Source organism: Ursus arctos, unplaced genomic scaffold (assembly GCF_023065955.2).
Source record: "Ursus arctos isolate Adak ecotype North America unplaced genomic scaffold, UrsArc2.0 scaffold_16, whole genome shotgun sequence".
Classification (NCBI taxonomy): Eukaryota; Metazoa; Chordata; class Mammalia; order Carnivora; family Ursidae; genus Ursus; species Ursus arctos.
Genome location: NW_026622830.1, coordinates 60847394 through 60863952, shown reverse-complemented (window position 1 = coordinate 60863952; position 16559 = coordinate 60847394). Strand labels below are relative to the sequence as shown.

Genomic DNA, 16559 nt, shown 5'->3' with positions numbered 1-16559 from the left:
GAGAGGCTCCACTGCCCTTAGCGCTGCTCTCTCCTTTCACAGGCCTGTGCACTTCTTTGGGTCTGGGCCACCATTCTTTGGGTGTCGTGCCAAGAAATCTGGTATTTCTGTGTTGTGTTGTCCAGTAAGTCGTTTTCAGGACATTCTGATCGACACTGGTCACATTTCTCTTTTCAGGTAAATTCCTATGAAAGGGAAATGGAGGTGATGAGAAGGGACTTCACAAAGGAGAGGGAGGAGATGCAGCAGGCCTTTAGGCTTGAGGTCCATGTGCTGGAGAGCCAGAGGGCTGACCTGGAGCTGCTGCTCGGGAAGTCTCAGGAGCTCATCCGAGGTCTGCAGGACCAGCTCCAGCAGGTGGCCCGTGGCCCTCCGCCGGAGAGGGCAGGGTTGGGGCGGTGCTGCGTGCAGGCGCTGTCGGGCCCGGCCGGGCGGCTGGCCCACGAGCAGGACCCACTGGAGCAGGAGCAGCGCCAGAGGCACCGGAGCGAGCTGCAGCGAGTCAGGTCAGGAGCTGCATCCTTTCAGGATCTTCGTCTAGCGGTTCTTGCCAAGAACCCAGATTTGAAATTGCATCAGGCAGACTGCTCAGAATCATAGTGCTTGCTAACGGGGTACTCTTTCTCGGGGCAGGTAGGTGACCGTTGAAGGAACGGATCAGGGGCACCTGGGTGGCTCAGTGAAGTGTCAGACTCTTGGTTTGGCTCAGGTCATGACCTCAGGCACACAGGATTGAGTCCCGCATCAGGGTCCTTGCTCAGTGCTGTCTGCTTGAGATTCTGTCTTTCTCTTTTCCCCTCCCTGCGCTCACTCCCTTTCCCCCCCTAAATAATAGATAAATAAAATCTTTTTTAAAAAAAAGAAAGAACAGGTCATCAGGTAAGGATTGTCCCTTTGTATTAAGAATATGTGTTAACTAGAGCTTAGGAGTTAAAATTCCTTGTAGAATTTTGCCTCACACTTGCAAAGGGCGGTATGTTCTTCCTTGAATGTCTCATTCTAATTTTCTGGGACAGGGTATTACAGCACATGAGCAGATGGAGAAAAGGTCTAAAACCCCTGAAACAATGGGAAGGACAAGTAATTTGGGTTGGTGGGATTCTTGGAAAGGCCAAATGTATGACAAAGGAGTGGAAAGCTGGGATATGGCGTTTTGTGTCCCACAGTGTCATAGTTACATGAGAAATCCCATGTGTCCGTTCCTTATCGAGTGGGTCTGACTTGGCAGAGTGAGTGACTAGTTATTTTAGTCATGGTGCTGGTCAGTCAGCCTCTCTGTGTCCTGTGGGGAGTCTTGGACCCACCCAGCTCAGGAGGGGATGACCACCCCCAGCATATGTTGACCCAGGGCTGAGTGGGTGGCTCACAGTGGAGGGGCCCACTGCACTGTGCTCCTCACAGAGGGGCTGTGTAGGGCTTGGTGGGGTTCAGCGTTGGAGCTCAGTGCATGTGGCCTCAGTTACCCCCTGATGGCAGGATGTCGACAACCTTTATGTAGGGACCATGCCCTCCAACTTGGGTGGGGTACGCTCTCCCTTTTGGCTCAATGACTGGAGGTAGCCTGAGTACGCGGGATGTGCTGTGAATGAACTAGACTGCCCCCCAAGTCTGTGGGTGTGCCTTCCTCCCTGTACTCCAGATGATACCAGTGGAGGGGCCCCGGGCCCTCGGGGGCTGACAGAAACTGTCACTCTCCTGTGGGATGATAAAAGTCACTTTTAAGTCGTGAGCTTCCTTTGAGCTTTAAGTTATTTTCTCTTAAACTCCGGAGCTGTGTTGAGGGACTTGACCCAAGTCCCTCTAGACCCCCCTGGCAGCAGATGGGCCGGTGCAGGGCAGCCCCTTCCACCAGCCTGTGCCATTCATCTGGGGGGTCTGCTTGCTGCTCACAGTCCGTCCTCAGGCTGGAGCTAGAGCCGTATCTGGCCACGTGTCCTGTTCTCAGGCAGGTGCCAGCCAGGAACAGAGAACGTGTCCTTAGTGCCCTCACCTCGGCTGGGACTGCATTCTCCCAGGGCTGTGAAGGCCTGCTGCCCAGCAACTTACCGAATTTTCAAGGGTAGCTTTAACTGTGGGTGAGATTCACACATCTCACTAAAGTTTTAGACCAGCACTGTCCTTGGTACTTCCTGTGATGGGGTACACGTCCTGTGTCTTCTGTGTCCATGATGGCAGCCACCAGCCACATGCCCTGGACATGCGACCTGCGTGACTCCGGTACTGAATTTTTATCCTATTTAGTTATAATCAACTTATACTTAACAGTCATATGTGTGAATGGTTTCGTGTCAGCTTCTGTATACAGAACCCAACCCCACTGAGGGCAGATCCTCCGACAGACGCACTGTGGAGGGTCCTGGGCACAGATGGAGCGCTGGCGTGCATGGGGGGTGAGAGGACAGAGCAGGCCAGGCAGAGGAGGTCCGTGGTCAGGACAAGAGGAGCCCGTGAGGAGGCCTTTCCAACCCCGGGGTCGGACTGGGCCTGGAGCTGTGTCCACAGTGCCTGTGATGTGCTCTGTTTCTGTAGGAAAGAGGCCGAAGTTGTGCTGGACTACGAGCGCTCAAGGATGGAAGCCCAGCAGGCTGCCCACTGTAAGCACTTAGCACTGCAGCCTCAACAGAAGGAAGAGGTGCTGCAGAGGCCCCCGCTGCAAGCCCACGAGGTGACAGAGCAGCATGACCAGGAGAAGGGCGGAGGGAGGGCGGGGGGAAGGGGATGCCCCTGCACTGGGGAAGTCAGCAGCTGAAGCTGCAGGAGCTGGTAGGCAAGGAACAGGCAGAGTTTTGGAAGTCCCCTGCCCTGGAGCAGGAGAGGCTGGAGCTCGCCTGTAGGAAGCAAGTGGGAAGGCTTGTAGGGGAAACAGATATGCTGTGGGCCTGTTTGAGGGATGGGCCAGCAGTGGCACATCGTGAGCAGGGGGGTTCAGGGGGCCCCATGCCCCTGTGTGCAGGCAGGAGGGAACAGCGACTGGTCTGGCTGGAACATGGTGATGGGTGTGGCTGTGGGCAAGCCAGGTGCAGGGATGTGCCAGGCCAGCACCTGTGCCATGTGGATGCCAGGCAGAGCCCAACCCCAGCTCCTGTCCTGGCCCGCAGAGGGCCCTTGGAGAGCCTCGGCCTCAGAGAGGAAGGTCAGCGTGTGCTTGCTGCCGAAGAGGTGGCTTCTGCTCCCCCCGAGAGGTGGGCACAGGTGCACCCACATAGGATGGACAGGAGAGTGGTTCTGGAGGAGCCAGTGCCTCCTGCCGGTGGCTCAGCTGGTCTGAGCCAGACTGAAGCCCAGGAGCTGCTCTGGGGAGCAGAAGGAGATGTCTCACCAGCTCAGCCCCCGACACTGGGCAGAGGAGAGACTGAGAGGTACCTGGCTGTTCTTGAGCGAGCCGGGCACCTGAGTGGGGGGCTGGCCCCCACAGGGAGCCAAGGGCAGGCCGTGGAGGAGCGGGGCCAGCATGGGAAGAGCACCCTGGAGCAGGGGCTGTAGCACAGCAGGGACAAGGCCAAGGAGGGCACCTTGCTGTCCCAACCCCACTTCACTGGCCCCCAGGTGGCCGGGCAGGAGCAGCTCGAGGCCCTGTGGGAAGAAGAGGCCAACACGGCCCTGGAGAGAGAGAAGAACGACATGAAAACCAAACTTCTGCAGCTGGAAGATATCGTTCAGGCTCTTGAGAAAGAAGCAGATTCAAGAGAAAATAACAGGTTTGGTTTCTACCCATTCTTAGAATGTCGGGCTACCCCCTCTAACCTGTCACCTCCGGCTCCACTGCATGGGCCTGCTCACAGCTGCTGATGGGGATTACGTAACCCTCGTGCCTGTGCAGGGGTCATAGGCCCGACCCTGGTCATCCCACAGGTTACCACATGCCCAATGAGTGTGTGAGGGCAGGGCTGACCATTCTGGGCAACCCAGCTGGCCTTGGCCCCTGCTCTTTTCCTTAGGAAGTTCTTGCTGGTCTCATAAGGACAAAGACAGACTGCTTGGAGCCCTGCTTCAGTTCTGGGTCGCCTGAGCCCCCTTCTTCTGACTTTGAGCAGAACCCACTACTTTGCTCCGCCAGCGTGTATGCCAGGCACTGTCCTTGAACTGCAAGTTCCTGAGCTTTCTGAGCAGAGCAACAGAGGAGGCGGTCCAGCCCAGGGACCTCCTGGGAGGCTGGGGGTGGGGCATGAGTGCCCAGGGGGGTTCAAGATGCTGCTGCAGTTGATGCCTTCAGGGGAAGCCTCAAGCGAGGGAGGTGACCTGGGGATGTTGGTCTGTGGGCCAAGTTCAGAGAGTGCATCCAGGCCCTCCTCCTTCCCAGGGTCCCCTGGGGGACTTAGACTGGCACAGTGTCTTTCTCAGAAACCCAGAATTCTAGAAACCCGGCTTTTCCAGATGCTGTAGCACATGGCCTTAGCTGTTTTCTGGCTCCTCAGGAATGGAAGGCTGCCCTGGGAGATGTAGTGGGTACTGGCACGCCAGGCGCAGGCGTGTGATATGGCTTGTGCTTTGCGTGCAGTGTCATTGGTCCCGTGAGCCCCTGCCCAGCACACCTGTGTGGGGCCCACTTCCGGTGGAGGTGGGGACTCTGTGAGGTATTGTGTCACTTGTCAAGTAGGTGATGCCAGCTCCCCACAGACACAGCTCTGACCTGGAGTGTGATCACAGGTGTGTGGTGAGACCTACAGTCCGGCTCAGGCATCAGCTTCTGCTGTCTGGGTGACCACGGGCAGTTAGCTTCATTGAGAAAAAACATTATGTGGGATCCACGTGAAACCAAAACGAAGAAATGTCAAGGTACCACCCGGCTTAAGAAAAAACATTAGCATAGCTAGAAGCCTCCTAGGCACCAGGCCTCCTCACCTCCCAGAAGTGCCATTACTTGACGTCCCCGCCTCTTATGTGGGTGTCTCTAAACCACAGGGCACCTGGTTTGTGGTGGCCTGACTTCTAAGTCTCGTCGCCCGCGAAGCGCAGAGGGTGCCGTGCCCCCAGAGGGCACGGAGCATGACGTGAATGTTGAACACGCACTTGCTCTCCGGGGTGCTCCGTAGCAAGTCCCTGACACACACGGGCTGGTGTTTGGGGTATTGGGCCCCGCGGACACACCGTGGGTTCTGTTCTGTGCGAGTCGGTGGCTTGGGCATGTACAAGGAGGGGCCTTAGGCACAGAGCCGCCAGCATCTGGGGTCTCACTCTCTGCCTGTTGACCCCCCAAGTAAAGCCACGATTGTAGTCTCAGGAGGGTCTTCACGCCCTGACAGTGTGTGGGATCGCATGCAGGGTGCAAACGGGTTCGCGGCTTTCAGCCTGTGGAGTTGGCGCCGTGCTTCCTGCGTGTCCCGGTGTCAGGAAGAAACGTGCTGCTGTGTTTCAAATATGAGGCCGTGCTGCTGAGACTGTGTACATTTTCCAGGGACACGTGCACGGATGGTGAAAGCCTGAGGGAATATATAGAAATGACCAGCCCAAATTCAAGCTGGTAGTTTCCTGGGAGGGGAGGTGTTCAGGTCTGGGAAGGTGGAGGAGGACCTGAGGCAGGAGCAGGCTTTGCAGGTTGGAGGTCTTTGCAGAACAAGGAGATGGCTGTGCAGAGGGGACCGTGGATGGGAGCCGGCTCTTGTGGGCATGGGGAGGCCTTTTGGGGGGCAGGCTGCTGGGGTCCTGAGCCGGGGAACTGTGGAAACATGCTCTCGCTCAGCCAGGGAAAAAACCGAGAAGAGCGGATTGCAGGGGTTGTAGAGTGGGTGCGTAGAAGGAGGTGGGTGGAGGGTAGGGGGATGGTGGCTACTGCAGCTGTCCAGGCAAGAAGTGACGGTTGCTGGGGACCAGAATGATAGCCTCAGAGGTGCAGGAAGTTGACTGACAAGAGTGTGGAGGAGTGTGGAGGCCAAGCCGATGGCTTACAGGAGGATAGGATTTTCACAGGGAGGTTGGAAGTGGGTCACAGAGCAATTGGAGAACTCCAAGAAGTGGGGAGGGCAGGATTCAGTTACACTTGGGGAGCCTGTGGTGTCTCCTGTGGAGTGAGGTAGGTAGTCGAGGAAGGACCCCCCCAGAGGAAGGGGAAACCAAGGAGCTGTGTCTTTAGGGGAAGAATCCTGCAAGGAGAGAGGAGCACTTGTCTCCAGAGCCCTTGAGAGGCCAAGTCACATGAGACCTGCAGTCTGAAGGAGTCCGCTGCTCTCAGCAACATGCAGGTGCCCCGTGAGCCCACCGGCATGCCTCACTCCCAAGCTGGCCGAATTCATGCACGGTCACCTCTCCTATTGCTGTTTTGCTCTATACACAATTGCACATACATCCTTTTTAAATTCTTTCTGAATCATTGGAGATAATTTCAGACATTATGACACTTTACTGCTAAGTGTTTCAACATGCTATTTTGTAAGAACAAGGATGTTCTCCTGCATATCCATAGTATTGTCACCACACATGGGAAGTTTAATTTGAATGCACTGCTATTTTTAATTTGCACTCCACTTCCAGATTTTGCCAGTTGTTTCAGTATGTTCTTTTTTTAAATGTTTTTTTATTATATTATGTTACTCACCATACAGCACATCCCCGGTTTCCGATGTAAAGTTCGATGATTCATTAGTTGTGTATAACACCCAGTGCACCATGCAATACGTGCCCTCCTTACTACCCATCACCAGCCTACCCCATTCCCCCACCCCCCTCCCCTCTGAGGCCCTCAGTTTGTTTCCCAGAGTCCATTGTCTCTCGTGCTTCATTCCCCCTTCAGTATGTTCTTTATAGATTGTTCACCGACCCCAGATCTAATCAAGGGTTGTGGTATGCATGTAGTTATCGTATCTCTTTAATATGCTTTAAGAGTATATCAGTCTTTTTAAATTAGTTTTCTGTCAGTGGATATTGACTTTTTTAATCATGGCAAAGTATACGTAATGTAAAATTGACCATTTTAACCACATAATTTAGTGGCATTAAACATGCACAACGTGTAACTGTCACCACTTTCTACTTCTAAAACTTTCTCACCATTCCAGGTAGAAACTCTGTATCTATTAAACAATAATTAATGCTAGTGTTTTGTTAGGATTTTAGCATCAATATTGGTGAAGGATATTGGTCTATAGTTTTCCTGTAAGAGTTTGAGAAGGATTAGCATTTCCTTCTTTAAATGTTTGGTAGGGGGTGCCTGGGTGGCTCAGTCAGTTGAGCGTCCGACTCTTTGTTTCAGCTCAGGTCATGATCTCAGCTCAGGTCATGATCTCATGGGATCAAGCCCAGAGTTGGGTCTGCGTTCAGTGGGGAGTCTGCTTAAGACTCTCTCTCCCTCTCCTTTTTTTTTTTTTTTTTTTAAGATTTTATTTATTTATTCTACAGAGAGAGAGACAGCCAGCGAGAGAGGGAACACAAGCAGGGGGAGTGGGAGAGGAAGAAGCAGGCTCCCAGTGGAGGAGCCTGAGGCGGGGCTCGATCCCATAACGCCAGGATCACATCCTGAGCCAAAGGCAGACGCTTAACCGCTGTGCCACCCAGGCGCCCCTCTCCCTCTGCTTCTGCCCCCTCCCCATGCTCACAAGTGTGCATACGCTCACTCTCTCTCTCTCTCTTTCTGTGTAAAATAAATAAATCTTTAAAAAAAAATAAAAATAAAGGGGCGCCTGGGTGGCTCAGTCGTTAAGCATCTGCCTTTGGCTCAGGGCGCGATTCCAGGGTCCTGGGATCAAGCCCCGCATCGGGCTCCCTCGTTCGCTGGGAGCCTGCTTCTTCCTCCCCCACTCCCCGTGCTTGTGTTCCCTCTCTCGCTGGCTGTCTCTATGTCAAATAAATAAATAAAATCTTAAAAACATAAATAAATAAATAACAATAAAATGTTTGGTAGAATTCCCCAGGGAAGCCATCCACTCCTGGGCTTTTCTTTGTTAGGAGCTGTTTGATTAACTCATTCAATCTCCTTACTGGTCACAGGTCCAGTCAGATTTTTTATTTCTTCATGAATCAGTTTCGGTAGATTGTGTGTTTCTAGGAATTTGGACATGGACGTTTCTGAAGAATCAAGACCAGGTGTTTTGCAGAATGACCCTCAATTTGAATGTCTGATTTTTCTCCTTGATCCTCCTTCTTGTCTCTCATGCCTTCTTTATAGGACCATTTCTGGCTTTCTGATGTGTAGTTTTTAGAAGTTCTTTTAGTGAAACTCTCTTTGGAATAAATTCCCTCAGTTTTTATTTGTTTGAAAGTGTGTCAAAATTTCCTTCATTTTGAAAGATAGTGTTCCTAGGAATACAAACCTAGATTAAAGGGCTGTTCTCTGTCTTTTGAACATAATTCAGTGTTTTCTAAGATTCCCCTGTTGGGGCGCCTGGGTGGCTCAGTCAGCTAAGTGTCCAACTCAGTTTTGGCTCAGATCATGATCTCGGGGTGCTGGGTAGAACACCGAGTCTGGCTCCATGCTCAGTGGGGAGTCTGCTTCAGGATTCTCTCTCTCCCTTGGCCCCTCCCCCCACCCACGAGTGCGCACTCTCTCTCTCTCAAGTAAATCTTTAAAAAAAAAAAAAAGATTCCAGCATTGACATTGGGTAGTCCGCTCTGTCTGGTTGTTGCTCTGTGTATTAGTTTCCTGTTGCTGCTGTACTAATCACCACTGTTACTAAGTTAGTGGCTTTTTAAACAACACAGTTTATGATTTTACAGTTTTGGAGCTTAGAAATCTGAAATGGTTACGACTGGACTAAAATTAAGATGTTGGTGGGATTGCCTTCCTTTTCGGTGGCTCTGGAAGAGACTCGCTGTTCTCATGTCTTCCAGCCTCTGTGGGCTGCTTGCATTCCTTGTCCACCCCGCTTCCATCTTCAAAGCCAGTGGTGACCGCTCAGGTCATCACATCACATCAGCTGCCATCACATCAGTGTGACACGCACTCTCCTCCCTCCCTGTTCCACGTTCAGGACCTAGTGCTTACATTGGGCCCCCCTGGATGATGCAGGATCTGCAGCTGTAGGTCATTCGTACAGTTCACTGCTGTGGATTGTTCTGTTGTGTGAATATACCCCAGTTTATTTGCTTGTGGACGGGCATTTGAATAGTGTCTAGTTTTGGTCGTCACAAAGAGTACTGCTAAGAAAGTTCTTATCAGTGTCTTTCGGAGCGTTTACGTTGGGGTGCACCTAAGAATGGAATTGCCAGGTCCTAGGGCACAGGTGTGGTTTTCTTTCTACGCATCCTGCGTAGAAAAACATGGTACCCGTTGAATTTGTGTCTTATGAAAAATTCTCAGCCATTATTTTTAAAACATTGCTTTTCTCTCACTTTGTAATTAGATGTATGATGTTAGATCTTTTCACTTCTCCTTCATTTCTTCCCTTCCATATCTGTTATCTTCGTTTCTCTCTCGTCGCATTCTGGGTACTTGTTCTCTTATCTCCGTTCCAGGTCAGTAATTCCTCCTTCAGCTCTAAATCTGCCATTTAACTCATTCAGTGAGGTTTTATTTTGACATGGCCTTTTTTTTTTTTCCCCCATTTCCAGAAGTCCTGTTTTGTCCTGTTTGGTCTGATCATTTTTGGTAGTTTCTTGTTGCTTGTTTAATTTTTTATTTCCATTTTTTATTATGTAAACATTTTACAATTCTGTCCTTAGTCTGTGTCTGATAATTCCACTCTCTGAGGTTCCTGTGGGATCCAGTCTGCTGTTTTGCTCCTGCTGCCTCTCCGAGGTGGCTTTTTTCCATGTATGTTGTGGTGATCGTTGACTGTGAGCTCATGTCTACATGAGGTTAATCTCTGGGGCTCTCCACAGCATGCTTTCTGAAGACGGGGCGGATATTGCTGAGCAGTGGGAGCCTGCTAATCTGGGACCACTTCAACTTCCTTGTAAGGCGCTGGCTTAATGTAGGCGTCCACGGTGTGGTTTTTCCATGCTGCTGATGGCAGTGCTGACATAGGCATTGGCCTCAGGGTAACCCTATCTTTGTGTGGTTACCTAATGCTCACAGTTGGGGTTTCAGCTTCTAGATTTTTGTTTTATTAGGGGCCCTTGGAGGTTTCCATTACCTTCTATGAGGACAGTCACCCATGTATGATCTAGTTGCTTGGTGTGGTGAGGGGGGATTGGGTGGGACAACCGTCAGCTTATCTGAGGTGCAGGAAGCTGGAAGTGGGAACCCCCCCCAAACACACATAGCTGCACTGAATCAATTTGTTTTCCATCCTGGAGCCAGAGTGGCTGTTTCCAAACACAGACCTCGTTTGTTCACTCCTCTGCACGAAACCGCTTGCTGCCTTAAAAATTCCAGTGACTTACCTTTCTTTATTTTTTCTCTTTAGTTCCTCGTGAGATAAAATGAAGTTATATCTATGCATATGAAAGGAACATTTATGCTTGGTATTATAATCATATTACATTAAGTAAACATAACAAGACCGTGTGGCTTTGAGTATTTTTAGACTGAAAAAATTAGAAGCTAGTGCCAGATGGGGACCTATGGGGGAACAAATGTCAGACCAGCATCTACTAAGAATAAATTTCTGGGGGAAGGGTGCCTGGGTGGCTCAGTCAGTTAACTGTCTGCCTTCAACTCGGGTCATGATCCCAGGGTCCTGGGGTCAAGCCCCGTGTTGGGCTCCCTGCTCAGTGGGGATTCTGCTCCTCCCTCGCCCTCTGTCCCTCCCCTTGCTCGAGCGCGCTCTGCTAAACTGCTTATCTGTCATATGTCAGTGATGTTACCCAAGTCGAGATCTCTGAGTTATCAGAAAGCAAAGGTGGCTCCAGGCAGACTTGGTTCAAGTAGGAGCTACTCCTGCTTGCTTTTTCCCCTTGAGGGATCCACTTTGCATCAGGTCTCTCTCATCACAGCGAGGTGGGCATCTCCCCAGTTTTCTCCTCCCTAGTGCTGACCTCAGAGTGTACAATGCGGGTAGCTCTCACTAAAGAGGAAAACGTGTTTTGGTCTTCTGATTCCTTGTTTTCCTTAGCTCCATGCTAGAGTTCTCTGGTGGGGGATGACTATCCTTTGCAGGAACCTGAGGACCCACAGCCAGCAGTGTGCACTGATGCCAGCCATGGGCACACTCATTTTAGTTAGTGGTTGTAATACGTGGTAACAGGTCAGCTGTAAACATGAAGGAAACAGAACCAGGGTGCTGAATACATTATGAGTTGTTGGTTCTGTGACTGTTTTAGAAGCTAAGAAAGCTTTATTTCCTGTAGCTTGTTGCTTGGGAGAGGCAAACCAGAGCATGTGAGCAGTGCATAAAGGAAAAGGAACAGTGTGCTCTGTACCATCTGGGGATGATGCCGGGCCCACCATGACTTCCACCTGCAAGACCGTACTCATGTGAACTACCTGTGGCAGCCAGCTCCTGGAGTCCCCACTCTTACCACTGTTTTCAATTTTTCTTTTCTTTCTTTTTTTTTTTTAAAGATTTTATTTATTTATTTGACACAGAGACAGCCAGCGAGAGAGAGACAAGCAGGGGGCATGGGAGAGGAAGAAGCAGGCTCCCAGCAGAGGAGCCTGATGTGGGGCTCGATCCCAGAACGCCGGGATCACGCCCTGAGCCGAAGGCAGATGCTCAACGACTGAGCCACCCAGGCGCCCCTGTTTTCAATTTTTCATGCAGAGTTGAGTTGGATAGGCTTTCTGAAGAAAACGTATTGCTGAAGAATGAGCTGGGAAGGATTCAGCAAGAGCTTGAAGCTGCAGAAAGGACAAATGATGCCCAGAGGTAAGGGCCCCGGCTCCGTGGTTCTGCCTGGACTCCCGTCTGCAACACGCTTTGCTCTTTGTCCAACGAGCTTTGAAGGTGTTGCTGTGGAAAGTAGGGAGTGTTCGGTGCCTGGGTGGCTCAGCCAGTTCAGTGTCTGCCTATGTGTGGAAGGGGAGGGGCTTTCTGCTTTCACTGCCGTAGTCTTATCCAAGGACAGTTTCTCCTCTTTTTTTCAACTGTGAAGTTAAAGATTATTAAAATCTGGCATCCACAGCAGGTGATCAACAAGTGATTGCTATTATATTTTAGGAATTCTGAAATCTAAAAGTCTTTTCCCCTCTAGAAACCATTGTTTCCCTGGATGCCTGGCTGGCTCAGTCGGTTAAGCGTCTGCCTTCATCTCGAGTCATGGTCTTGGGATCCCAGGATCGAGCCCGCATCCAGCTCCCGGCTCGGCAGAGTCTGCTTCTCCCTCTGCCCCTCCCCTGGCTAGTGTTCATACTCTTTCTTTATCTCAAATAAACAGCATCTTAAAAAAAAGAGAAAGAAACCATTGTTTCCCTCATTTGCTGCCAGGAAATTTTCCATTTTACGGGAGACACCCGAGCAGATACAAGGCTGTTTTAGTCCTGTTTATGCCGCTGGCTGTGAATGGTCACGGGTTTTGCTAACGAGAGGTTACCGTGTGTGACTGGGAAGTACCGTGGAGGCTCTTACCGTGTTCCTACCGTACCGGCAGCGTTCCTCTGCTTCCAGGGGTTGGGGTGGGCAGTGGCAGTGGTGTGGAACAGTGACAGAGTGGTGGCTCTGGGGTCCCAGGAGCAGGTGTGAGAGTCTGTTCTGTGGCTGCAGACAAGCCACCACTATTTTGGGGGCAATGACAGGGAAAAAAGAAACTGGTCAGTGATACTGTAAATTTTGCTTCTTAAACAGGAAGGAAATCGAGGTTTTAAAGAGAGACAAGGAAAAGACCTGCTCTGAAGTGGAGGAACTCAACAAACAGGTCAGGTCTTGATACCTGCTGACATAACCCCACTCTCCTTTTTTCATTATTTTGGAATAATTTCAAACTTACAAAAATGAAGGACAGCACTTTTTTCTGAAGAATCTGAGAAGGAGTTGCCAGCCCATCCGTGCCTTCCCTGGCTCAAAGTCGGGCTGTTAACATGGTTCAGACGTGTCGTCTGAGCCCCCACCCCACTGAGTTTGCCAGCTGGCCCCTCACCTTCAGCATTGTGTGGCTCCTATGGTCGGTGCTTGGTTTCTAGGGCCAGGGCACTTCTGAAGCTTACAAGCAGTCGTTTTGTCGGAAGGCCCTCAGTTTGGGTTGTATGATGTCCCCTTTACATGATGCCTCTTTTGCATGATTTGTCCCATTCCTAGAGATGTCAGCTTTGATTCCTGCCTGGGCGGTGTTGGCTAGGCTTCTCCGCGGTAAGGTCACTTTTCCCGTTGTAATTGGTGCGTATGGTATGGGTAGATACTTTGATAGTATGTAAATACCCTGTTCCCCATCAAACTCCCGTCCGCTTATTTTAGCATGCTTTGTCTCTTGCTGTGATGGTAGCCGGTAACTCATGTCTTGGTATTCTCGTGTGAGGCAGGGCTTTGCTTCTGCTCACTTACTCGTCCATCCCGCCCTCGTATTACTACCCTAGGCTCCTGTTTAACTCAATGGGTTTAACACATTAGCGTCAGTATTTGTTTTCGTGTTCAAATTGTCCCAGATTTGAGTGTCCCTTCACAGTGGTTTCTGGGTCCTCCAGACAGATCCTAATCGTTTTCTGACCACTTCCTTACTTTCCGGTACCCCCAGATATTCCAGGTTCGTCTAATACTTCACCTTCCTCAGCCTGCACTCAGCTATTTCCTGCAAGGAGCCCCCGGTCACCTTTACTATAGAATGGTGTTTGGAGACCAAGACCTGGGCACCGGGCGTGCCCCCTGCTTTTGGGGCGTCGCTACTTCCAGGCACAATTTATGGATAGAGCTAAGGACTATGTGTGTTCTTACATACATGCACACTCACATGCATATGATTTCATGAATATTTATTTATATCTGTCTATCCACTGAAAATCATGAATCCAAACCCCGTCTATGCAGTTCCCACCTAACATCATACGCATGATCCTAGTTTCTCTCTTTCCATATTTGTAACTCCTGTCTCCAGCAGTGAGAAGCCTGGTTTCTGTCTTCAGAAGATCTGCTTACTGTTGATTAACCTCTGCTTACCCCCCGTGTAAACATCCTTCCCACTCTGTTTCAGCACTAACCCCACACTGGTCCTCTCTTTGCCCCGTACAGATGCCTTTCATACTCATCTCATTTACTGGCTTTTGGATGGAGATTGATTGATTGATTGATTGATGTGAGAGTGAGAGAGATTGAGAGAAAGAAAGACCGAAGGAGAGAGAGAGAGAGAGAGAGAGTGAGTGCACACGAGCAGGGGAGAGGGGAGAGGGAGAAGCAGACTCCCCACTGAGCAGGGAGCCCCATGCGGGACTCAAAACTAGGACCCTGGGATCATGACCTGAGCCGAAGGCAGACGCTTAACTGACTGAGCCCCCCAGGCGCCCTTTGGATGAATTATTGAGGAGGAAGCACACAAGTGAGGATGTGTCCTTCTTGGGTTTTTTAATTCTTTTTTTAATTGATACTGTTGTTGATAACTGCCAACTCATGTAGTTGTAAGACATAGAGAGAAATCCTTAAAACACTTTGACCAGTTTCCCCCAGTGGTAACAGTTTTTTACAGTTTTTATTTAAATTTCACTTACTTAACATCCAGCGTAATAGTAGTTTCAGGGGCACATATAGTAATTTTACACTTCCGTCCGTCACCCGGTGCTCATATGACAAGTGCACTTCTGAATTCCCATCACCCGTTTATCCATCCTTCCACCCGCCTCCCTCCCGTGGCCATCAGTTTGTTCTCTGTAGCTGACAGTCAGCTGCTAGGTTTGCCTCTATCTTTTTTTACCTACGCTCATTTGTTTGTTTCTGAAATTCCACATATGAGTGAAATTATATGGTATGTGTCTTTATTTCACTTAGCATTATGCACTGTGGCTCCATCCATGTCATTGCAAATGGCAAGATTTCATTCTTTCTTATGACCAAGTAATACTCCAGTGTGTGTGTGTGTGTGTGTGTGTGTGTGTGTGTGTGTGACGTCGTCTTTATCCATTCAGCAGGTGATGTACACTGAGCTATTTCCATAATGTAGCTATTGTAGGTAATGCTGCTATAAACATCGGGGTGTATGTACGCCTTTGAATTTGTATTTTTGTATGCTGTGGGAAAATACCTAGGAGTATGACTGCTGGATTGTACGGTAGTTCTAATTTTAACTTTTTAAAAAAGATTTTATTTATTGGACAGAGAGATAGAGAAAATACAAGCAGTGGGAGTGGCAGAGGGAGAGGGAGAAGCAGGCTCCTCGCTGAGCAGGGAGCTTGATGGGCGACTTGATCCCAGGACACTGAGATCATAACCTGAGTCAAAGGCAGACGCTTAACTGACTGAGCCACCCAGGCGTCCCTGTTTTTAATTTTTTGAGAAACCGCCATACTGTTTTCAACAGTGGCCCCACAGTGTGCATTCCCACCAACAGTGCATGAGTTTCCCTCTCTCCACATCCTCACCAACACCTGTTGTTTCTTGTGTTGTTGATGTTAGCCATTCTGACAGGCAGGAGGTGGTATCTCGTAGTTTTGATTTGTATTTCCCTGATAATGAGTGATCTTTCCATGTGTTTGTTGGCCATCTGGATGTCTTCTGTCAAAAAACGTCTATTCATGTGACCTGCCCATTTTTTTTTTAAGATTTTATTTATTTATTTGACAGAGATAGAGACAGCCAGCGAGAGAGGGAACACAAGCAGGGGGAGTGGGAGAGGAAGAAGCAGGCTCATAGCGGAGGAGCCTGATGTGGGGCTCGATCCCATAACGCCGGGATCACGCCCTGAGCCGAAGGCAGACGCTTAACTTAACTCTGTGCCACGCAGGCGCCCCATGACCTGCCCATTTTTAAATTGGATTAGCTTTTTTGGTTATTAAGTTTTATAAGTTCTTTATATATTTTGGATACTAACCTTTTATCAGCTATGTGATTTGCAAATATCTTCTCCCATTCCACAGGCTGCCTTTTAGTTTTGTTGATTTTTTCCTTCGCTGTGCAGAAGCTTTTTATTTTGATCTAGTCCCAGTAGTTTATTTTTGCTTTTGTTTCCCTTGCCTCAGGAGACATATTTAGAAAGAAGTTGCTATGGCCAGTGTCAGAGACATTACTGCCTATGCTGTCTTCTAAGATTTTTATGGTTTCAGGTCTCACATTTAGGTCTTTCCTCCATGTTGAGTATAATTTTGTGTGTGGTAAAAGAAATTGGTCCAGTTTCATTCTTTTGCATGTTGCTGTCCAGTTTTCCCAGTACCATTTGTTGAAGAGACTTTTTCTCATTGGATATTCTTTCCTGCTTTGTTGAAGATTAATTGACCATATAGTTGTGGGTTTATTTCTGGGTTTTCTATTGTGTTCCATTGACCTATGTGTCTGTTTTTGTGCCAGTACCATACTGTTTTGATTACTAAGCCTTGTAATATAACTTGTAGTCTTGAATTGTGATGTCTTCACTTTTTCTCTTTTAAGGTTGCTTTGGTTAGTCAAGTTCTTTTGTGGTTCCATACAAATTTAAGGATTACTTGTTCTAGTTCTGTGAAAAATACTGTTGGTGTTTTGATAGGAATGGCATTAAATATGTAGACTGCTTTGGGTAGTATAGACATTTTAACATTATTTGTTCTTCCAGTCCATGAGCGTGGAATGTCTTTGCATTTCTTTGTGTAATCTTCAATTTTTTTTCATCAGCATTTTATAATTTTCAGAGTACAGGTCTTT

The 16559-nt window shown here is 49.3% G+C and overlaps 1 protein-coding gene across 1 annotated transcript in view; it reads left to right on the top strand.

The window, feature by feature from the left end:
• The window catches only part of NINL (ninein like), a 167862-nt gene that overhangs the window by 132464 nt on the left and 18839 nt on the right, over positions 1-16559 (top strand). The window contains exons 16-20 of the mRNA XM_026489757.4: positions 178-506; positions 2530-2665; positions 3547-3698; positions 11574-11678; positions 12594-12663. Coding sequence (XP_026345542.1) covers positions 178-506; positions 2530-2665; positions 3547-3698; positions 11574-11678; positions 12594-12663 — 792 coding nt within the window. The remainder of the gene's footprint in view (positions 1-177; positions 507-2529; positions 2666-3546; positions 3699-11573; positions 11679-12593; positions 12664-16559) is intronic.